At 34.9% G+C, this 25,249-nt stretch overlaps 1 protein-coding gene across 4 annotated transcripts in view; it reads right to left on the bottom strand.

Moving 5' to 3' along the window:
• Nucleotides 1–25,249, bottom strand: part of COL11A1 (collagen type XI alpha 1 chain) — a 136,432-nt gene that overhangs the window by 81,580 nt on the left and 29,603 nt on the right. For 2 of the 4 annotated variants that reach the window (XR_011727150.1, XM_071750959.1), the window contains exons 5-15: nt 22,449–22,577; nt 12,939–13,055; nt 12,526–12,672; nt 12,234–12,329; nt 9,935–10,180; nt 7,434–7,496; nt 5,821–5,862; nt 5,391–5,453; nt 2,691–2,765; nt 692–775; nt 398–454 (exon numbers count right to left, since the gene is read on the bottom strand). Coding sequence is in view for 3 of the 4 variants with exons in the window: in XM_071750959.1 (XP_071607060.1) it covers nt 398–454; nt 692–775; nt 2,691–2,765; nt 5,391–5,453; nt 5,821–5,862; nt 7,434–7,496; nt 9,935–10,180; nt 12,234–12,329; nt 12,526–12,672; nt 12,939–13,055; nt 22,449–22,577 (1,119 nt within the window). In the remaining variant the exon portion in view is untranslated. The remainder of the gene's footprint in view (nt 1–397; nt 455–691; nt 776–2,690; nt 2,766–5,390; nt 5,454–5,820; nt 5,863–7,433; nt 7,497–9,934; nt 10,181–12,233; nt 12,330–12,525; nt 12,673–12,938; nt 13,056–22,448; nt 22,578–25,249) is intronic. The other 2 variants (XM_071750960.1, XM_071750961.1) reach the window with 2 other exon arrangements.

A 25,249-nucleotide genomic window follows, 5' to 3' on the forward strand; every position in this document is an offset into this window, starting at 1 on the left:
TTGCTTACAGGAAAGCCTCTTAAGAGTTTTCCAGATTTGGCCTGAATAGTGAGCTGAGGTCATTCTGCAAACTCTTGCTTTAGTATCTCCTGTAGAGTTGCATATTCACCACAAGAAATGTTGTAAATATGATTACTTAAATGACTGTATGTAGAGACATATGTAATTATTTATGTAAAACTATATGTTAGTTTTTAAAGTCTACCAGTGTGTTCTATCCACACACCCCAAAATCTACAATAAAAACTGATTTAGTTTTCAGGTCTGCCTTTAACTGTGTCAGTTTCTTTTCAAACAATGTCAGTACAAATACAGAGGTGTAGGGAAGGCCCAGAATGAGATCCATGGATTTGTGTTACTGTGTTCTTTAACCTGTGCCTCTGTTTAGCTTACATACCACAGGACCTGGTCTTCCAGTGAGTCCCATGGGTCCAGGTGGACCTCTCATAGCAATCTGAGAAAACAAACAAAACAAAACAACAGATATTAAAAAAAAAAAAAAAAAAGCTGCCAGCCAGCATACAAATTCTATATTAATACAATTTCATAATACATTAGCAAATAGCCCCATCATTGACTCAATTGTCAATAAAACTACTGTGACAAGATGATCCTTCAAGTTCTTCACATCTTTTGTGATACCAAGTGAAGATTTTTGGAGCAGTTTTGTTTGTAGGCTCCTTTTGCTCACCCTAGCCTGCTGAAGAATAGCTTGTGCTTGAGCTTCCTGAGCTGAGATTGTTGGGCCTTTCTCACCGTCTCCACCAAAGCGGAACTGCAAGTATCAAAATAAGAAAAGCATTCAGAATTTACCAAATTAAAGCCATACTTGTTACTCACTGCAACAGTGTAAACACTACAAAGACTCTGGGTTTAGTTTAGTCTTTAGTTCATTCAAATAACTTTAGAAGACTGCTGAACTGAGGCCACTGGATTCAGCATGAATATTCAGTTATTAGTAATTGGTTAAAACTGAAGTGCAGGTAATTCCTAACGAGCAACCGTTTTCTTGATTTCATAGGACTTTGGTTGTGCTTTTGTTTGCTTGTTTTAAAAGAGTCAGAAACATACTGATTATTTGCAAAACCTCATTAAAAATATGTATTAATGAATTAATTCTCTGTACATTGGTAGCGATAAAAAAATTAAATTCAGACTTGAATTTGAAAAATGTTTGGTATCTAAAATGAAACATTTTTTTAATTTCTGACAGTTTCAAAACATATTACAGAGTAAAATTTAAGTCCTCATTGCTGCAGTTCTGGACTGTTACTGCTCATGAAACTTCTAGCAGAAGCTTTGCAATGTTGTCAAGGCACTGAGCTGCAAGAAGAGGAACAGCTTTCTGAAAGGAATGGCATAGGCACACTGGATACTAATATCCAGGAATATTAGCCAGGAATTTTCACTGCTCACAACAGTTTGTTCAGTCTGCGTACATCCAGACTTGATGCTGTAACTCAGGTCTTTCTCCTGCAGTCATATTATTATCATAATGGAAGGATTTTTTTTGAAAGGGATGGAAAACTTATTGCTTTAAGCTCTCATGAATAAGCACCTGACTTTTTATAAAATTAGAACTACCAAGCCTTCTATCATTTGGAAGAAGTCCCGGTGGTTTGTAGGGATACACATAATGTGGAATCAATCGTATTTTAAATATATTTTTCTAAGCAAAACTGCCTAAATTCATTGTCTGGCAAGCACTGAAAAGGTGAACCCATTTTGATGAATTTAAGCACTATGTATGATGATGAAGAGTCACAAATCCCACAAAAGGGGTCTCCCACATGCTACTTGGTGTTTTGAATGTATGTCTTGGTAGATCACTTGAGGTGAGGACCCTTATCATTTAAAAGAAAGCTAGTGAGATTTTCCAAAAGGGATGATTGGTTAAGTATTAGTCCACACTTACTACCTCTAAAGGAGGTAGTAAGTATCAGAACTGCAGAAGCCTCAACTCCAAGACTGTTTATTTTGCTTTACTTACCAAAAATACTGCCCCTTCATTTGCAGTTGGTTAATCAATTCTTGGGGTGGTAGCACTCACCAGAGCTTTGTCATACACATGTACACACACACACAAACACACATATGCACACACACACACACACTTAAGAATAAGGGATTGCATTGATTTAGTACTTTTCATACCACAAAGTTCCAAGATACCTGAACAGCTTTGGGCTTGTTCTTCCACTTGCTAAACCAGATGGTGTTTTGCTTTCACTCCAGTGGGAGCAGAGCTGGCTATGTGCATGTGTTTCTATTGAAAGGATGCACTGAATCTTCAAAGAACACACTGAAGCCAAGTTTTAAGCATGGAATGTGTAAAATTCTTTGTGTCAAGGAGACCTCAAAGCACACTTGCCATGCAAGTACATGCTTTTTGTGCAAAAGCAAACTCCTTGTTTAGGACACACACTAGAAAATAATAGTTACTGTTGAAAGTACAAGAAGCATTTCAGTGAGTGTAAAACATTCATGTAGGTTCCAATCTGTCAGCTATGCAGGAGCTAAAGCATGCTTTGTTTGAGGATAATATGGTACCATGCATACACCATATGAGAAATTATACATCATTTCTCATTCCAAAGACAAAAACAGATCAAAAACCAAAACACCAATACATGTCTTGAAGCACACATCTTTTTAGAGTCTGGCTACCCTGTAATCTTTATATAACTTACAGGCAGCATTAACATGGTACCAGGGGGACCTGCTAACCCATCAGCACCAGGGAGACCAGGGCGACCAGGTGGACCCTAAGAGAACAAAGAGATGAGAGAAAAAGGGGTGAGAAAAAAAAGACAGTTTTGTAAGAGAAAGCCTTTGGGTCACTCACACACACGCTTATATTCATAATGACACACTTGTAAGTTTAATAGTCTCTTTGCAAGCAGTTTGGGAATTTTATTCTTTATTAGTGAGGTAATTAAAGAACTGAGTTTGGGGAAGACAAGAAAGCTATTCTCTATCTTACTTACAAATTATATTTTAAAATGTCGTATGGAGTACCTAATTACAGAGGCTCTGCTCATTATTTCATAGGTTGGGTTGAGTAGAGATTTGCACTGTGTTTCAGTGTTCCCTTTATTTGATATAAAGAACTAACTATGATTAATCTTTAAATCTTCTGAATAGGTTTAAGCTTCAAAGACTATCTAAGTCCTGCAGCTGTGGCTTGAAATGTATTTTTATGAGATCTAATTCTCTCTTACAATTTAAGAAGAGCTAAACTTGTGTAAGCTGGAATAAATATTGTTGTTGTGACAACAGTTACAATTTATAATTGCACTTTTTCTTCCAGTAGTTTGCATTCTTTATTTTTACCAGCTGAAGCTGTCAAAGCCAGGAAGGATGTGCATCAGGTGTGCTAATTTGCCTGCTGCATGTCTGCCAAAGAAAGTACTCATTCACCCCACTGACTCTCTGCAGGGTTGCAATGACAGACCAGCAAGTGTCAAACTGTCTTAACTGGTTCTTTCTGCTGCTCAGTAGCTGAAAAAAAGCAAAACAAAGGGAAAGCTGATCCAAAAAATGTTGGTATTTTTTCCTTTCTTCAAGAATTAAGATCAATGGTCTGTTACTGCGTCTGGGCTATTAAAAAAAAAAAAAAAAGCTTTTGAAACAAAAAAATAATTCTCTAAGAATAACACACTACAGGTGGATCTTGGAGAATTAATCAGATGTAAAATATGGGGAAAAAATTGTAATTGTTAAAAAGAACCATTTAAAACTATTTGTTAAAGCAGCCACTCAGACAATTTTGAGTGAAGGTTAAAATCATTAAATAAACTTGAAAAGCACCTAAAGAACCTTCACTCTGACCAGCAGTGACTTTATGCCATATGATAATGAGATTTTGTAAAGATTAGCACTGGAAGATTTGATTTGAAGATGAATATCAGGTTATTGAAAATTAAACTGAAGATTAGATCATTTTTCACTATCTTCTTCCATTGCACCATTTTATGTGAGAGAAATTAATCTCTACAGTAAGTAAAACTTATGATCCTCTGCAAAATGGTATATTTATTAATTTCTCAATTGTGTAATATTTATTATTAGGATTACAATTATATAATAATTTCATTAAAAAGCTGAAGCATCATAAGCAACTACAAAAAGTGGTAGGTTTATCTTCTGTAGTTACATGCTCAGACAACATTCTCAATTATCCTAGGTATAACTGAAGGCTTTTTAAAATGAAACAATGTGCTTTTCTTGTCTGGCGATTTTCTCAGAATGCTCCTTTTCTAAATTTTTTTCTGAAGATGAAAATTGTCAGAATAGCTGCTGCAAGAGCTAAAGCCTTTACTCGTATACACTGCTGTTTAAGTAAAAAAAAAAATCTGTGAACCAATGTTAAAAATTTAAAGTAAGACTTATTGTTGCATCAGGATAGAACCTGGCAGAAGAATCTGGTTGAAGAAATTTATATTCTCATGAGTTTGGTAACCCATTTCTACAGTTATTTATTTGTGCCAGGTTTTTACAATTTATACAAAACATTAATTCTGTTCTATGACAGGCGAATTATGTGTTTAAACAAGGATTTCCTTCTGATTAATTTTGTAAGGAGTTAGTTAAAAAATAGTATTACCAGGAGTTATTCCACTATAATGTTTTACAATTCCCATTTTATATGTTTAAATTCCAAAATATGTCGTTGAGTTGATCTACAGGGAAGAAATACAAAAAAAAGTGTGCGTGCTGACTTACTGTGAAGCATTGCTGGGATTTTAAAACTATCCCATTATTCAGTGAAGCAACAGCATCTTCTCAGAAACTTCTATACATAAACACAGAATGAAAATGCTACACTCATCAGTAAGCTAATGCTTTCTGTAGCATTTTTTCCTCAAATATATATATTTAGGCTGTTTTAAAATTGTGTACTTGTGGCAGTAAGAAAAGGCATGTACAAACATGTCAGGCTTAAGTAATAGCTTAAATTTTTATTATATTAATGACTGGATAGGGTGCTCATGCACTCTGCTATTTGATATGGCAAGTAACTTCTGCCTAGATCATCCAAATGTTATCCATCACTTTCAGTATTTCCATGTGTATTTCGATTCTGCAGAGCTTGTCTCACATCTCCACACGTATGTGCTTACATGTACTGATTTTTAAAAAGCTCATTCAAATCCATATGAAATTATTGTACCTATTGCTTTATTATATTTTAAAATAAGACACATAAAAAATAGATAAATATGGACAAATAGGAACTTTTTTTTTTCCTCTTTTTAAAGTATCAACCTCAATTTCACCGAGTTTTCTTATATGTATATTTTTCAGATCAGGATGTAATTCATTTACTCTTAGAAGAATCAATGCAAGACATACAATGAATACCCAAAACAATCTATATACTGACTTACCCTTTCACCAGGGTCACCTGGAGGACCAACAGGACCTTGTAGACCTGGGGGACCTGTAAGACCCTATGGAAAAGAATTACATTTTTATGCTGAATTACAGCTTGCAGCATTTTTGAATGATTTTTTCTAAGGAAAGTCATGTTGAACATGTATTTGGATAGAATGATTTATGAGGCAGCACACTTTTTTTTTCTTAGAAAGATTTACAGTCAACTTTCAAAATTTTGATTTTCATGTGCATTCAGGTTGTACCATGCTGTCACTGAAAATGCTGGAGATAAGCCTTTTTTACTCCCTTCTAATACTACTAATCCCACTATACCACTTGGGAACTATGATATGGCCAATATTAATTGTGTTAACTCATGAATAGGAAAGCACAGTGGATAAATCAAAGGTAATAAAAAGAAATTGTGCTTAATCTACTTACGGCAGGGCCTCTTGGTCCCGGTGGTCCTTCAATGAGCATACCCTAGAGAGGGATGAAAAAAGGTACTGAACTCATTGTGCCTTGGAGAAAAATATAAAACTCCTTTTCAGCTGAACTACTGGAGTTAATATTTCTTAGTGTTTCATTTAACTATTCAGGGGATCTCCTCTTCACATTTACTAGAAGTGTAATCTGAATTGCTGTATGGCTTTAAAGGGGAGAAACACTCCTAAGTTGGAGGGATCTCATATTATTATCTTTATTAAAAATATTTTTGTTTTTTTTATGCTGATAAAGAATTTGATGTGAATAGCTCTGGCTATTTCTATGTTGTGGGTCACTTCTTAGTTCCTTTTTTTTTGAGTGCAGATGCTAGTGCAAATTCCAGGTCATGGTGAGACCTATGGATACATAACTATCACTTGTACTTGGCTTCTCAAGCACAAGGAGGACTGGACAAGCAAGCTTGAAGCTAGCTGTAGAGAACTCCAACAATGTTGGAGAACAGCAATGGATACCTCTTCAGTATTATGAATGTAAACTAAATGTACCTCACAATGCTTTAAAAAAGCCATGTTTTTATGAGCTAACATACTCTGAGCTTCTTCACAAGTTACAACTGAGAGGTCAAAATCTCAACTTGTAACTTGTTCACTATTGTAGTACTTTGATCGGTTACTTAGTGCTAAAATTAGAATAGGAATATAGAATTAAAAGGGATCTTTTAGATGACAGAATCCATACCTTTCATATTTAGGTAAAAATGTCACATCATAGTATTTTATCAGGCTTCAACTTAAACTTATCTTTCCATTGATACTTCTGTAACTAATTTCCTATGAAACAAAAACTAGATTAAACTTTAATTTCTGTTTGGGTCAAAAACATTTCTGAAATCAGTCCTTGAAAATTCTAGAAAAGTAAACCACACTGGCATAACTAGACCTGTTACATTTTATAAAATTATTATTTTTTTATAATCTATGCCTTTTAAATTCAGTTACATTTTAGTTTATAGCTGTCAAGCATGATGCTATCGTAAACTTTGTCCTACTGTAAAGGCCACTTACAGTGGCAGAAGTATAGCCCCACAACTATTTCAATATGACAAAAATTCAGTAAGCTGCTGATTCATTACTGAGCTTATGACAAAGTTGTAACAAAGAAAGTATTTAATTAAGGGTTAGCAATTTAATTTCACCAGCAAAGTTTATACATTCAAGCATTTATTTAACCTCTCAGAGGTACTTTTGTACCCTTGTAAAAACTCATAGCTTCAGTGTTACCTGTGCCTAAGCTGGAAGCTACCACTGTAGGTCCGTCCAAGCTGTAGTTACTAAATTTGTCTGAAGACCTATGCTCTGTTTTCCTCTGCACAAAAAGATTCTCCTGTTTATTGTTCTAAGGAATATGTGTATAGTCCTTTGTGTAACCAAAAGAGAAGGCTGAAGGTCCTTTTATCAATTTTACATGGTTCACACTGCAAGTGATTGTTTCAGAGATCATGGATAAGGTCACTGTTGCCTACCATGAACAACAAAGATAGTGATGCCTCAACAATGTACATATGTTATATAGTGCTAAAAAAACCCCTCACCCACATCTATACTTACAGGTTCAATCACAGCTGGTTCTCCTTTTTGGCCTTTCTCTCCATAAGCACCATGTCCAGCCACCTAACCAGCAAAAACAGTGCCAAAAATAGAAGACCTAAGGACATGGTACAACAAAGAACTGCATCAAACTGTAACTGAAAGCTAAGGCTGGAATTGTTCTGTGGTATAAAAACCACATCACAGGCTCAAGCCATATCAATCAAAATATTTAGTACATGAGCAACTGAAAATGCAAAATCTGCATGAATACTTTTAAGATTATTGGATATTGTCCATTTGTATACTTCCAATGAGATGCATCGCATACTTTGCATTAGGATTTTGGACTAAGAATCTAAAACTTCGATGTGCAAGTCACAGAGTTGTTTCTTATCATATTTTAGCAGACATTCTTGGCAATTAACAGTGATTCTTCATGGCTTTCTGAGTTAGTTTCTGAGATAGATCCCCTGGTCCCATATGGACAATATCCTTCAAGATCCTAATTTCATTCATTAGACATCCACATGTAAATTAGTCCCAGGATTTGACTTCGTGGCATAAATGGGAAAGGAATTAAGTGGCATTGTAAACATTAAATAATATTTTGTGATTAGCCAGTTATGCCTGCTAACTATGTGAATCAACATCAACTGCAAAATTCTTTTAGGATCAGCTCTGTGGGGAGTTTTGAGATCAGGATTAAAATAACATTAGTACCAAAAACAATAGGTCAATAACACGTGCAAGTGACAGAACATAGATTCAAATTTCAAACCGAGAGTTATGTGTTTTTCTCCAGAAGTGCCTCTCTTGATTCTAACACTGAAAACTGGAAAATAAATTCAGCTCTGATTAGATGAAGATTAGAAATGCTTTTTTCATTTCAGAAGAGTGATTCCACATTTACACTAAAATAGCTTGGGATCTGAAAATATTAAGGATGATGTTACAGTATTTCATATGAAATTTCAATATGAAATATTATGGAAAGGAAAAACATATATAGCTTCATGGTTTGTGCATTTTAGTATTGATTTATAAAGGCACAGATCTTACTAGTAGCAATGCAGTAGTTCATAAAAATGTAGTACCAAAAAGGTATTTGTTTCATTATATTAGTGAAAATTGTTTGTAAAAAATTACTCAGGTCTCCATCTTTGGAAATATTGCACCCTTTTTGAAAGTTTCCAGGTGCTGAGCAATTTTCATCTTGCCATTTTTTATCAGAGGTAGAACTTGTTCCAAATACATTCACAGGAAAATGATATATTTGGTTCAGCAGATGAGAGTCATAACAAAGAGCAAGTTGCCTGACTCCTTCAGCTTTTTAGCAAGGCATTTTAAACTCAGGGGATGCAGTCTACACAGTCATTCACTTAATACGGGCACAAACGGTGCCTTATGGGCACCTTATGGTTGCCTTAAAGCCTTATTTGCTTTGCAGATAATCTGACCTTTTTTGAATCACTCTGCTAGTGTCCCCATCTGTGCTAGAAGGGAAGAAGTAAGCTTGTATCCAATTGCATAGATAAGGATCATTAAAAAATACAAAGACCCCAAATTGGGTTTAGAAAGGAGTGATAAATGAAATACAGAAGTATGGGTTTCAAGGCTGGCAGAGAAAAGCAACCTCATAGCATTTGCTTTTATTTCTTTGATCCTTTGTAAACTGAAGTTTGAAGACTGTAAGGAGAAAATAAAGATAATAATGAGAAAATACAGCAAACAAAATTCTCCTTTCCCACTTTCAGGGCCTTCCTGATCAAAAATCCAAGTGGGAATTAATTTTGCTTCCAGTCTTAGTCATATTAGTTTTCTTTGCTGATTCTACAATCCAATAAACTGGTAAATGAGGATCTTGGCACAACTGAAGGAAAATTAAAGCCTTGCTGTTAAGCCTGTGATTAAGTCAGAGGAAAAGAGAGAACTATGAAACACACACAAAAAAGTCCATGATTCAGAGGATCCATCATGTCATCCTATCTTTATACATACTGAGCTGTTAAATCACTCCTGCAAAGGCATAAATCTGTCACCATTGACTACGTTTATTTTCATGAAAGGCTTCAGACCTTCTCATTCCCACTCATGAATTTTGTCCTTGGAAGCTAACAGAAGCCACAGGATTCTAGACACTTCTATACATTTCATCCTTCATTAATTACTGTACTTGCACCTCCATTAGAACTTACATTCTCTCCAGCTTTAGCTCTAGTTAAGAAAAAATTTTATAACTGTTTGTTTCATCATTTAGTTTTGGAATTCCACCTCTTCTTTACTTTCCCTCTTGTTTTGAACCCTCCCTTACTCCCTTCACCAAAAGAGACCAAACACCTGAATGTAATAAAAATAAAAGTTCAGAATTACTAAAACACAAAGATGAACTTTATCAAAAAGTGAACACACCTAGTATGTACAACAAGCTCTGGATCAGGCTCTGTACCATTCTGAGACTGTAGAACTATAAACAACCCACTAAATTAAATTAATCTGCATTATGCCTTCAATCAACTTACGCTTGTTTCTGTGATATCAGTCTCTGCAGGAACACCTGGACCAAACTCTTCATTAGTGGAATCAGTTGGTTTCTCTTCATATTCTTTATATTCATAAAAATCATATTCGCCTAAATCTCCATCTACCAGCAGATCAGATTCACTGAAGTCTACTCCTCTGCTTCCATATTCAGTTTCCTCAGTTTTTTTATCATAATCCTCTCCAGTTATGTATTCTTCAGCAAATAGTTCTTCAACAGGATTTTGCTATTCATATCAGTAGCAAAGATTTGGGAATAGGAGGAATACGTGAGTTATTGTTAGTAAAGCAATGTAAGCATATGCTGATCCACCATGATCACTTGTCAAAAGTGGAAAGAACTGTAGAACTGCAGCATATGATCTTTTAATTAGAGTCTGAAGGAATAGAAGTTCAGCCTTTCAGAGTAATTAAAAGATCTTTATACAAGTAGTACAAAGAGGTAATGGTTTCCTATACTTTTTTTTTCATTTCTGAAAACATTTATTTCAATATATCTAGTACGCTACGTGTACTGCTTGCGTAATGTTACTTTAATGTCAAATATAGCTGAATTTCCCTATTGCTTGGTTTTGCAATTACAAGCGCTCATGAACGAATGTGTGCACTGCCATGAGCAGTGAATAAATTCAGTCCATTTTATCATGTTAAGCCCAACCTTCTTTATTATTTTATTTAAAAGTTTCAACTTTTCTCTTGTTAATGATTTGACAGTTCAGTTATGACTCAAAAAGTCATGGTTCATGTCTGTCATGATAATTTATATACTTTTGGTCTGAGTCAAATTCAGTTTCTGAAATCTAAGCTTTCACCTTCAAGCATGTAAACTGTAAAACCAAGCAACCAACTTACAAGCACCAAAGCAGTTTAAAAGAATGCTATATTTGAGATGTACAAAACCATTTGTGAAAAAAAGAGGATTGCTTTATTCTGTTACAGAGGTCTCTTGAAAGAATAATTTTGAAAGAAACCAAAGTTCAGACCTTGCTAATATGAAACAGATAGACAAGACATATCTAGCAACTAGTATGATCTTAAAATATATATTAAGATGCTAATCAACATCCAGAGTAGTTAAACATTTCTTGATCTAGCCATGATATTGAAATATATTAGAATTAAAATAGAAGGTCAGATTCAAATTTAACAGTTGCCTAATTCAGTTAGTTATAGGACAATGACTTTTGCCTTACAGCAAGAGTAAATGCAGATCTGAACCAATTCTAAGGAAAATTTTGCCTTTATGCAAGGCTGCTCTCACTAAGGAAAGCATTTAGCATTTTGGATTTACCTCATAACTGCACTATTATATAATTGGCCTATAATTGCCTGAGAAATAGAATTATTTAAATATGCCTCCGTTGATCAACATGTGAGAAGTAAACATGAATAATAATTTACAGTAATGAATGAGTAAAACATCTTAATTCAAAATAGAAAAATGAGGAAAACAGAAAAACAAACAGGGACTCTTTTTCTCTTTTCAAATGTTTGCAAGGGCTGAGGAAGTGCAGTTTTGTACATTTTTCAAGCAACATCTCTTCATTTTGAAAGGAAAGTGTAAAATAAAAATGAAAACAATGTTTCTTATAGCCAGCCATCATTTTTCTAACACTGGTATTAATTAATATGCAGATATATTAACCAAAACTGGCTTTAGGTGTAGTAATCTCGACAAAATAATGTTTAGGTTTGTCCTTATGTCCTTCTAAAAATGTAGTTTCTAACATAAAGTAAAATAATAATTTCATCTTTTTTGACAGTTCAAAATACAATGCTTCATAGGACTTTAGTGAAAAAGAAATAAGGTGGTTTTGTTAGCTGAAGATCTATTAAAAGGGAATTATGGCTTCTGACGCCACTTTAATATGCTGCTGTAGTTGCAGCAATTCTTGTGTTAGGCATTTTATGCTGTGTCTTGAAAGTCACAGGAAAAACCAGAGAACTCACTTCCTCTTAGTTTAGGAGGACTATGTATAGTATTTAACCTGGTTTACACTAGACACAGCTCCAGTCACATCCACACTGAATGCATCAAACCTGCATTTACACAGTACATATCACTGAATGATTTTCAGAAGATTGAACTCAGCAGTCTAAAGATTCATCAGATCTCTACTGAGAAAGCATAAAATTGCATTAATTGCTGCTAAGTACAGATTTGTACATTTACAAAGATGAACATTCATTCTTTTAAAAGATGTTTGTGCTTTTTTAATCACTGGCACCTGACAAGCAAGTATTTTTTGCCTATTATTTTCTCAAGAGTCCCAATATTACCTCATTTGCTTCAGTAGTTCTGGAGGGAGCTTCTGTCTGGGGGCCATAGTAATTTTCAGCAATGCTATACTCCTGAAATCCATCAACAACGTTTTCCTAGTATTAAGGAAAAGGTGCATTATTAAAAGAAAAAAACTCCTGTAAGAAAAATTTAAGAAGTATCACTTTTATTCAGGTTACGGTATTAGCCAGATGTATTCATTTAGTGGGGTTAGGTATATTTTTTCTTATTATCAGAGATCTTCCAGTCTTGGCCTGGGAAAGATCTTGATTGCCTCTGGGCTACCTTTACCCCTAGTTTGTCTTTTGTTGCTGCTTGATAACTTTTCTTCTTCTTGGCTGCATATTTTTCAGATTTTTTTGTTGTGGCCTTTTGGGGTTTGTCCTTTGAGCTAGCAGCCACTGTCCTCTTCTTCTTTTTGACCATGGCTTTCTTTTTCTGCAAACGTTATGAAAGATGGAATGGAAAAAAACATAAATAAGATGAAAACTGAGAAAACATGGATGAAAGAAGGGTAACCAAATGTGAGATGAATGCTGCCAGCTGTGAGACCTTTCATCTCCAACTGGAAGCAAGTGTTACAGCTAGAGTGAAGAAATGAGTGAAAGGAAATCATTAAGCTTATATTCAGAAGACACAAACTGACAAACCACGTGGTAGGAGACAGCTGGACACCACACAACAAACAGATCAGATTCCGTTACCTCTGTTTGTGCTATTGTCTCTTCAAACAGTGGTGGTCCCTCTGTTATAGAATCAGTTTCTTTATAATCTGCATCCCCATACTCATAGTCATATTCGATAAAATCTTCTGGTGGGTACTACATTGCAAATGGAAAAATATCAGGCATTCCCATGTTAGTGGTAGCAAACTAGATTAGCGATACTGGAAAGCATCTTAACCTTTACGTAGGAATAAAACTTAAGAGAAATAAGGTAGCATGAATAACTCAGTAACAGTTATTAATCTTTAGGAAAAAATATAATTTTTTATTTCAGTCAAAACACAATATAAAAATAATAAAAACGCAAGTACTAGCATCAGAAAACCCTCTTTCTTTTACAGTACTGCACAAAAAAATCAACTATAATTTTGAGTAGTGGGAGCACCAACTGACTTTTTGAAACCTTATATAATTTTATCTTTAAATTGCAATTAATGAGTCCTTTTACCTATAATCTCTTACCTGTATTTTTTCATGTGACCAGAAGATTGGAGAGATGCCAATATCTCACTTGAATAGTGTAAATAATTTAAATACAGGAAAGAAGCCACAACTCACAAATAACCATGGCTATCTTCCACTTGTTTGCCGGAGAGTTCTCAAAACTAGGGAAGATCCATGGTAAACACTGCCTAAACAAATGCTTCTCTGGTATAATCTCATTTAAAGTTCAGATCCTCAGCTGCTGTAAATTCCTCCATAGCTCTATATTTATGATAACTACTATAAAATGAATATTTGTCTGACTCTTACAAGAGAAAATGGATTTAGAATTGGTCTGTGCAATGTTGCAAACATGACTTAGAGAGCCAGGAACTCCTGAGCTGTGATATTGGCTGTGCCATGAAGATGCTAGTCTAGATATTACATGCACCAAGTACTAATCGTCACAGCAGAGAAGGAAGGGCAGGTTTAAACTCTTTCCACTCCTATCATGCCTGAAGCTACAGGAACTTGCTGATCCTGTAATGAGATCAGTTTTATGGCTGCTACCAATTCTCTGTACATCCCCAGAGACAAAGAAAAGTGGAATTATGGCCAGAACATTACACTTCCAAATGGCTCTGAGGATTCATAGAAGTTATAAAGATCACCAGCATCAGAGAGAGATTGACATTTTAGAAGAAATTATAAATTAGATCAAAAGAGGTATCTATATTCCAAAATATATTCTACTATGTAACAAGATGACTGGTTTAAATGTTTTCTCTGGCAAAGCCTTTTGGTATAATTCTTGTACTTAAATTTTTAGTGTACAGAAAACATGAAGAAGCTGATTTCCTGAGGATGCCTGAGACTAACTGAAAGGCTTTAATCACTTAAAAATCCTTTACATGGGTTTCTGTTATTTCACTTCTGTGACTCCTCAGAGTCCTACTATGACCACCAGCTTTTCTTAAAAGAACATCCAGATTTTTTAAGAAGTTGAGTGCTTTTTATTTTATTGTCCTTTTGACTATTTCCACACCCATGCCAATATAACTTGGTTAGTCATGAGTTTTGATAAAGAAAGAATGTAACATGCTTTTGATAATTGCCTAAAACTATGTTACACATTTGTAAGAAAACAACAAACTGCTCTTAAATAACAAAAAATTTATCAGTTTTGGTGGGGACTATCCTCTCTGTAAAGAATATTGGCACTGTAAGTTATGGTTAGATTTCGTCAGTGCTATAACTGGTGTTACAGAAATAAGTTGATTTTTTTCAAAATCAGCAATATTTTAGACTTAAAACTTGTGAGTAATGTGATTATTGATGATTATCAGTAAATTAAGATTCAGTCCTAATGCCAGTGAAGTCAATGAGACAACTTTTCCATGTAAAGGGTATTGTCCAATCATCACTGCATCATGGGCAGTGATAATCCATTTCTAGAGACGTACAAATGCATAAGAAAATATTTTCTGGCTTGTTCATTTCTAGAAATGCAACTCAATACAACTTGTTTCTAATGAAGAATGCCACTGACATCCAGAAAACAAAACAAAGTGACAAGCTTCTAGGAGACCATGAACAGCCATACAAAGGACACAAAGAAAAGAGATAACCCCATGGATAACAACAGTTGGGTTGAAATTGTTAGTGAGTAACACTGAAACTGTTGTACTTCTTTGGAAATCCTGAAAATGTGTCTAAATGCATAAAATCTGATTTGCTTATCTTCTGTCAAGAAGTCTATGCATACTAGGTTGGTCTACAATAAAAAGAAAAATCTTTAGAGGAATATACCTCTTCAGATTCAGTCATTCCACATAATCAGTGACAACTATTACATTTAAATGCTTCGTCAGCCAAATAACCTGAATCAGACTCTGATATGTATTTTTACTGGCACAAATAAAACACTATCCATGTAAAATATTATCCAGTATTTTAAGAGATAAGTGGTGGACCATTTTGGAAACAATTATGTCTTCATTTGCTGGATTTAACGTCAAATATGCTGTTAGAAGTTTAAGAACTTCCAGACACACAGATTCCTTTTTAGAAAGCACTGTATGCCTATTCTGAAACTGGAAGAATTCCTTCCAGTATTCATTTTGAACCAATTAACAGTGAAAACATAACTCTGTTACTCAGAACTGTTTTTCAAATCTCAGTAGTATGGCTTCCCTCAAAGTAGCTGAATGGCAGTGCTGAACTGTGCCAACTATGTGTCTAATAAAATTACAACAGTGGGTTACAAAAAGGTCTTCAGAGGCCATATACCACGTAGAAAAGTTGACTGGAAAAAAAGAAATTAAAAATATCTGTGCCAAGTATGTTAGTACTAAAAGAGAAAGTGGTGAACAAATTGATATTTATGCTAAGATCCGCCAGAGGCATACTTTGGGAAACCAGACATTCATGAATGAGAACTAGAAAATACTCATACAAAAGCACATGACTATGTGGAGAGATCAATGCAACATGCACAATCACACACAAAACACTTCTCTGCATTGGTCTTCATTTATTTCTATTAAAGAAACTTAATTTTTCTTGAAATAGGCGAAGTATTATCTTAAACATAGTGGCTACAATGATATTCAGGCACAGAGAAAAAAAGCACAGAAATGGATGAGGAACAGGTAATGGCAGTTTCCATGCTGGAATCAAACTGCTGCGAAGCAAATGAAGATCTCCATGGACATTTTTTCTTTTCACTTTAAGAGCACAGTAACAGAGGGGTAGTAGGGAAATTCTTGGACCTACAAGCTAGAACATGTGGCCACCATGCTGAAAACATATTCAAGAAGTTTCTAACTGGCAGGACTTTGTAGTCCCCATGGTACAAAGGGAACAAGTGGAAATATGTAGTAGCCCTAAACTCCACATATAGAAAAATGTTACTATTAGCAATCCTTCCTTTCTAGATGTTTCTTTCTGAAAGACCAGAAACCTTAGTCTTTCACACCAGCCCATAGAGAGAATATGTTTTGTACTGCACTGCACAGGTCCTGTTGCAACTTGTGCAGCAGAGATGCAAAATCTTCCAGGTGTATTTCTTGAGGCACAATTTTTCCAGATGCAGGAACGCATCTCTACACCCCTAGATCGTGTAAAAATGTACTTTAGAAATGTGATTTACTCCACAGCATGATTTTATCATCTCAAGCTGGTAAGTCTCTTTCCCGTTTTTAAGATGAGACAACAGGACTGGTGAAATGACTGGCCAGTTAAATGAGGACTAAATTCACAAACACCAGGAATAGATTTAATGGAGAGAATAATGGGGATTTAATCACCTGCTGTGAACAATCAAGATTGGAAATGTGGCACATATCCCCTCTTTTTCTGCAGATACACAACTACAAGCCTATCAGATGACCATAGACAGATATGGCCCACTCATCTTGAGGCCTCAAGAAACCTTAAGAAAAGTGCCTCCACATTTTGGATGCCACCGTTTCTGAGTGTATAACCCACACTATTTCAGGCTTTTCTATTAGTTCACAGCAGTTGGGGAGTTCATAGAAATAAGTCATGGTTGCACTGCTAATGAAAGAAATGCAAACAATAAGACTCTTGAAAATATAGAAGAAAGCATGTAGAATTTCAAAATTAATTAATGCAAATGGAAAAGTATATCAACTCTAGGAAAAAATCAAAGCAAGGAATGACAGTAAGCAAGGCAGAGATGAACAGCAGTAGTTGAAGTGGGCATGATTTGTTAGCAATATACACAGGAAGATTCTACTGGCCAGGAATGCAGACAGAAAATCAAGAAGCTGGAATGGGGGTTAAAAGGGACACCCAGCTTATGGATCATTCTGATGATCTTTCTACAGGTACTGACTTTGTCAAGTGCAAAATATACCTACAACAGCTGTGCACTTTTACTTCAGTCCTACTCAAGAAGTCTGTCTATAAAAGTTCATCTAACCCTATTACTGCTAGGAAATGGAATAGTTACAGATCTGAGACAAGCAATTTGACATTGACAAAGAGTTCAGAGCAATAGCAAAATATTTACAACTGTATTAAATTTCCCTGTGATTTTACATGAATATTAAAAAGACTGAACCAAAATTATACCTAAAACTTGGACAATAGCTGGAACTTGGTGAAAGATTTCAGGTAAGAAACATCAGGTAAAACATAGTTCAAATGAGATGTAATATTTTTTATTTCTTCTCTTGTAAGACCACCAATAGTTACTCAACAGCCATTCTTGTAATGACTATTGCATAAGTCTGTTTTCTTACAAATAAAAGGAAGAATAAAACCTGCTGTTTCTTTATGGGAAAAATCTTTCCACTATGACCTCATGCTTTCTTTACCAGAGTGATTATATTACACTACCAGATCATCATGCAATTCCAATTAAAGAGATGAACTGTTTTCTTCATCAGATTAATTTTGAAGCACAAGATCAGCAGCATGCAAGACCTATTTCAACTGTGGAATAACTTAAATATTCTGAAGAGGTTCCTACAGGTTATGCTAAATCATCTATCTAGCTAAAGAGACAAAGATGAGTCCCACTAACATTTCACAAAATGCAAGAAAGTAAAGGATGCCAGGTAAATAAGGGTTTTAAAAAGCACATGCAGTAATACAAATAAATAATGGCAGTAGATATCAAAGAAAGTTAAGAGGTTAAAAAGACAGCCTCTGCTAACCTCATAGCCCTTATAGTGTTCACAAAAGTGTTAAAAGAAGGAGATAAAAGGACTTAAGAACAAAAACTTCCAAAGACAGCCTCTGTTAAAAGGTGAACAAGACACTTAAAGTTATTTATTAATTTAATTGCTTTAAAAAAGGTCTATATATCTATGCAAAGAAAAATAAAGATAGGAAGTTCACTATTTTTAAAACCTGCCAAGTTAGCTAAGTACATCTCTAAACAGGACATTAAACATTAAGTAGGCAAATAACTATCTTCCTGTATTCTTCAGAAAGCTAGTCTTTCTGATCACTCAGACACCTGAAAGGACACCATACTAATCTGAACAGATGCATGAGGCCTCCAGGTCCATATATTTTGGGGGCCATTGCACCTTTGCTAAGTTCATTTAATTAAAGTGTGATTTATTTTTTGCACAAGAATCTTCTAAGAGAAGACTTGAAAACCTGCTAGCTGGATTCACAGAAAACTAAACCTTACGATACTCCAGAAAACATACTGCCCAACATCAAGAAAAATGAACACTGGCTACGTCTTTCCCTGCTCTAATTTCTGTGAAGCATATGTGATTGAACTGGCACTAGCCAAGCAGATGTGACTGAACTGGGGCTGAATTCAACACATTTCCATTTATAATAGAAAGGGTTTTGAAAACGAGATAGAGGTCAGACCATTCACGAGGCATTTATAAGTAAAGCACAGGTACATAACTCCCTTAGGAAAAGTAATCCTGACAACTTCAGAATATAACTTCATTCCCACATTTGACCCCTAAAACCTAATTATATATTTAGCATGAAAAAATGTAATTATTAGTGAATTAACCCTAAAGCTCAGTATAAATAATAATTAAAAAAACAACTCTGAAAAAACTAGCAGAACAGAGCAAAAAACCTAAACAACATCAACAAAATAAAACACCATTTCCTCTCAAATACATTGTCAGGACAAATGGCTAATTTGCCACTACTTTCATGAGCTCTATAATGTATCTGAATGGCTAGCACCAGTAGCTCCCTGATAATTCATCCTACAAATTAGTTCTATGAAGCCACTGGTGCCAGTCATTCAGTTACATTGTAGGGTTCCTGAAGATACCATATTAACAGATTACCAGTCTGTTAATCAGCAGACTTTGTTCTGTAGAATTCTGCAATGGAAACTTAACAACCTAGTACAAGAACTTATGCTTCTTGTTCTTTCCTCTCCCTGCTTCCTACCACTTTATTTGCAGCTCTTTGCCCCTACGTTTTTTCTGCTTTCTCTACAATTTTGCTGGCCATAGGAAGATTTTTCTTGATAAAATGAGTTTTACACTAGACTTAAACCATGCTAATGTACTATTCTAGTTCTTTTCTAAAGTTCCCCACTTAATTATCTTTATCCAAAAGCTATTTTAATGCACCAAATATTCTGAACTCTCTAATCCTCTTCTGACATAAGACAATAACATGCAACACCTAATGAATGTATTTCAGGATACAATATGTTCCATAAAAGATCTGTCACCCTCCTCGCTTTTGTAAATCAAATTCAATTACTTTTCTTTGGTTGGAATTTCTGAGAACTGAGAGTTGTGCTCATCAAGTAATGGCTTCCGTTTAGGAAGAACTCATTTTCCCTTGCTGTATTCAAATTTGAACATTTTCTAAAATCAGATACACTTTTTCGTCCAGAAGCAACTACATATTCAGTGCAAGTTTTTGAAGCAATTTTTTTAAGCAACAGTTGCTTTTTGAAGCAACTTCCAGGTCGTGAGACAAACCCGAATTTGATTGATTTCCATTTTTGCAATGTTTGGTTTAGTGACTAAACACCAAGATGGTATGTAATGTTCCAGTATATGTTTCAAAGAGCTTCATACAGAGAAGAGTATCACATCTGTATTCTTATTCCTTTGTTTAAAAACATGCACTGCATGTTTTTTGCCAGTTTTACTTTGACTCTCACTATACAAACTGTGTCCCTATTTTAATAACGTGAAATTTTAGAGGCTACTGTTCAACTAATGTTTTCAGCTTCTGCTGGTTTAGACTAAAGCTGACACTGAAAGACAAAATCCTGCCTAGCTTTAGGCCAGTGTTCTCACTCTATCACAAGAGTTTGAGCAAACATGGGACGCCAAACCAGGAACACGATTTAGCTAAAAAGTAATCTTTTAATGTTGGTTTTCAGCTTGATTAGTATCCCAGTCTGGTAAACCATGTACCCCCGAAATTCTTTTCACTGTTGCTTTTTTAGCATTTAGCAGAAAATTCCATTCTGGACAATTCAGCCTGTCACTTATTCTACTGCAAAGTCATCATACTGGTAGTATTGCTGATTATTTCAGAGTAATATTGGATAACATGTTAAAGAGATCCATTGACCTTACTGAGAATATTCATACAAAGTTACACATATAAACCCACAGATAGCAACGAGGAAATTGTGTCTTAGTTCAGAAAGCAAAGTAACTCAATCACCATTTAGAGTAATAAATGGAAGCAAACAGAAACAGCAATTCTTAATTTTTTTTAATCTTTTAGCTCATTTAAATTTCTTTCAAATTAATTTTAAATGTTTCATTACAAATTAAGATATTTGATTTTACTTATTTTACTTTTTATTCTCTCTACATCCTCCCACAAACTATATGTGTTTTCACGTCTTAGAAAACCACATTAAAAGCCACTAACCTCAAGTCCATTTTTTCATGGCTGCTGAATTTAATGATAAAACCCTCGCTGACTCCAGTGACAGCTGCATTAGGCTACTGCCTGATCTCTGCTCAAGATGCCCAAAGAGAACAGTGCCAATTGTTTGATTTTATCGTTCCCCTTTTTTCTTTGTTGCTCACAGTCTTTTTTCAATAGATCCGCAGTACATAACTGGGAATTCTGTATCATAACTATACAGCTATGTACACATAACTTTTATAATTATGATGAGGATTATTTTTATTGTAATAAATGTTACGCATCTTTGGTGCAGTATAAACATAATATTTGACAGCGGGAGATTTGATAATTCATTATGTAATGCCTGGTATATTTTATTCCTATTCTACACCCTTTAGAAGCATTGAAATACACTTTAATAATCCACCTAGAAACTGCTAATAATCAAGCATAAGCATTAATTCCTCTACATCTTTAGAAGATTTTTAATCTACACTCTGACCCCAGCTAATTTCTTTGGACTCCAAGCTTTTGTTCCTCACACTAACGCACAGGAGTCAACGTTGCCATCAGAGATGGCCAGAGCAAACAAATATTCCCAATCTCTCTAAGGCATGTTGTCTTCTGCTTTGGAGTCAATATGAGTTTGGACATGGCAGAAGTCCCAACTTATTTAAAGCATTTTAAGTATTTAGATATATTCCTCTTCACGAAAGAGACCAAGGATTTTAACAACTTTTTCCCACAAAGATGAGTTTATTAGATTGATTACTCTTCAATCTTATTTCAAAGTAGAAAAGCACAAGCCTATGCAAACTTTCCAGGTCTTCACACAGGAAACAAAAACAATCAGATCACTGATTCCCATAGCAGCAAAGCCTGGGGAAGCTTCCAAGAAAAAGTTCAAATTTCTTTCAAATTCAATGACAAAACAAATATTATGATTTTACAGTCTTTTATTTTGTTCCTAGAAAATATAAAAAATATTCTTTCAGCCTGCTCTGTTCTGACATACATAGCCAGGCAAAGAGATAGAGAGAGTCCAACAGGGTCCTTAAGAAGAGACCAGACTCCAAACATTGTATTTTAGTGTAAAGATCTCTGCCTAATGACAGAGGCCCGCGTATAATGACTTGGCACATCTTGAACTATATATCTAATACAACGGGTGTGAGAGTCCCCCCTGAAATAATTCTGGGCCCTACAGACCTTAGTCACTTGATGAAATAATTTCAGCCAGTAGAATAAACAGTAAAAAGAAGTGAAAGGATAATGTAGTTAGGAAAACTTGTCTCAAAATTGCCTCAAAGCAGGCATCTGATAATAATTCAGTATATTTCTAATAGTGATCTGAGCAATTAGTAACAATAACCAGTCAGATCACATACAGCTCATAATATCATTTACAGCAGAAGTTTACAGTTGCAGTATACTCATAGCTCCCATATCTTTCATATATGGCACTTGATGGTACTCAGCATCAGTGAAATAATAAATGTACACAAGAAAAGCAAATATGTAGAACTAAACAAACTCATATTGCTATATTTTGTTAAGGAATTATAGTTTAACTTTGCTGATCACTGGTTATTCAAATATTCCTCCATCATGCCTAGAACAATGCATGCCATTTAGCTGTAAAGGCTCCTTGGATAATTTAAATCCAGTAAAACCACTAATGTGCTATAAATCTAGTAATATGTGATGAGTACTCACCTCATCAACTTGAGGATCTTGAGCCTGAGCAGCACTGGGGACTGGGGAATCACAATCTGGGCTATAATGCTCGCAATAGTCATATGCAGCTCTGGGGTCTGCTATAATCAACAACTGCTGAATCTCACCCTGCAGGAAAGAATAAGCAGATTAAGTAACAAAACCCAAGATTGTATACAGTTCATCAGAAGTAAAGAGTTTTCATTCAGAAAAAAAAAAAAAAAAAAAAAAAAAAAAAAAAGGCACATAATACTTAGATATTAGATTATTAGATATTACATTAATATTCGTGGTTATAAACAATATTCTTCATTTCTCCCATTATTTTGCAGAACATCCTAACTATTGTCCACATGGCAAAACAACACAAATATATACCAAATGGACAAGGTGCCAAATTCTGGTTTAAAATGCTGTCTAGTTTGGAAATGAAGGGTGGGAAGATGTAATTCCATTCTGTCATTTTCATACTATTTGTTTATTTCTTCACTGAGAACCAGTCTAAATTCCTAAGACTCAAGTCAGGGCACTTGCTATTACCAGCACGCAGCAGTATGCAAGTAATCAACAGTATAATACTAAGAGTTTGCATCACATCTGTGCACTCAAAGATGGGAGAAAATAAAATAAATTAAGATTGTATCAGAGACAGAGTTATTGGAATAAAAAAAAATGAACCATGTAAATACATGCTATAGAATATGTTGAAATTAAAATTTTAGCACTTATTCTTGGTCAAAACCCACTGGCTTCAATCTCTTACTATTTCCCCAGAAACAGAGGAAAGCTTATGTACTTTCATTCTAATTTTACTTGGTTTCTACCAAAATGGTTACAAAGGAATAACTCTGTAAGTATATCTATGCATGCTCTGTCTTTAAAGAGAAAATATTATAACTGATGGAAACGTACAGCTGGGAAAATTCACAATCATTTCAATATTTTAAAAAGTGTCTTACATCTCTCAGAAAAGTATCCTTTAACAAATTAACAAAATTATTGACCATTTTTAATTGGTAAAGAATAATCTGTAATGCTTATTCCTTTCCAAAAGAAGCATCGCAGAAGAAAAACCCCTCAAACTTAAAAAAATATTAAAAAATTATATAATTTTTCTAGTTCTAGAATATATTTTTAACAACCCATTTAACAGAAAATAATAAATACTTTGTTTCTTAGAACATAATGGCTATCTGGTGTTTTTTGAAGTACTCTCAAGTCATTTTACTTTATAGACTCAGGTGTGTCTCAGATAAATGTAAAGTTGGAACTTTTTTATTTCAGCTTCCAGAATTACTGGAAGTTTCTCTGCCAGTGCTTCTGGACCTTCTCTTTTATTTTCCTTAGCTCACTAATACTTCCTGATTTGGACACCTTCTTACAAAATCTGCTATGTATATGGAGAAATTCCCCTTTTGATTCATTGTATGACTCCCTCAAGAGTTTGAGTGCTTTGAGAGTTAGAGTGCTTACAGTCATTTTCAGCCTGGGCTATGCATCACCCATGTCCCCCAAAAGTGTTTTCAAATTGCTTTGCTCTTCCTCTTTTACCATCCAAATTAAAACTTGGTGAAGCAGAGAAATAAATTAGAAAGAATTAACAAATAAAAGACAAAAGAGGTAAGTCTTTTGGAGTAACCATTAGAGATAGATGTGTGGAACTCTGTCCTCACCTTGCTGAGTTCAGGTTATTGTCTTGCTATATGAATCTGGACACATATGGCTTTCTGAGATGTCCATACAGATCTTTTCCTGGAACTATTGCTGTCAAGTATGATCTGCTGAGAGAAGCCAGGTGGGGGAACACAGCCAGTACTCTGGAGCAAGCTTTGTGCTGATGTTGAATGCCATGGAATTTTGGCACTGGGTTTGGTGGGACTGTGTGTTTGCAAGAAGCACTCAGCATGCTGCTACCACTTGGCTTACACGTCTCTAAATTGGTTAAAGCTTTTCCTGATCCATTGACTGTACTTCCCAGCCCCACCTATCTGCCTGTCATGGGCCCACAGAGAGGGAGGCCCTCAAAGGTCTTGCACAGAATGCATAAATTGCTACTGGCTACTCATGTGTGAGAAGTTTACTATGGAAGAGATTGATTTTACATTTGGCTTCACAAATGTTGATTTTCTTCTTTATCCTTAAAAACCTGCTATAAAAATATTTCCAGTAAATTAGTGTTTTTCTATTTTTTGTCTTTGCTAATGAAAAGGTTTCTTTGAGTATTTTTATGTGAGGTATTGGCAGCAAGTGCTGTTTCACTTACCAGTGAAGAGACTTTATTTTCGACTTTATTTGTCTCTAAAACAGCACTGAGTTATCTGTACATATATGAACATGTGCATAATGTTATGCTTATATTAAAACTGCAGGAAAAAAGGAAGTCTTCCAGGATAAAATTATGAAAGGAAAAGGGGAAGAACAAAGATGGGGAAGGAAATAGGAGAAAAGAGTAAAATTTACAGATACATTAGAGCATCGCAGAAGTACTCTGGAAAGTACATAAAGAGGGGAAAAAAAAAATAAAAAAAAAAATTGGTATGACCACCATGGTTGGAAAAGACTTCTCAGGCTGCCAGTTAGATTCAGATCCATTTAACACAACTTTTTGGACCTGGGCATTCAATCAGTTTTTCATCCATTGAAGAGTGTGTGAATCTAAGTCACACTGTACAGGAGGACTACTTCTGTAGCACTGTCTTAAAAGGTACTCTCACAAAAAAGCTACTTTTCACAGAACCCTGTCAGACTATTAAAAGGAGCTAATTAGATCTGAGGAAACATTTGTGTGGGTTTGTGTCATG

The sequence above is a fragment of the Heliangelus exortis genome, chromosome 8 (assembly GCF_036169615.1).
Source record: "Heliangelus exortis chromosome 8, bHelExo1.hap1, whole genome shotgun sequence".
Classification (NCBI taxonomy): Eukaryota; Metazoa; Chordata; class Aves; order Apodiformes; family Trochilidae; genus Heliangelus; species Heliangelus exortis.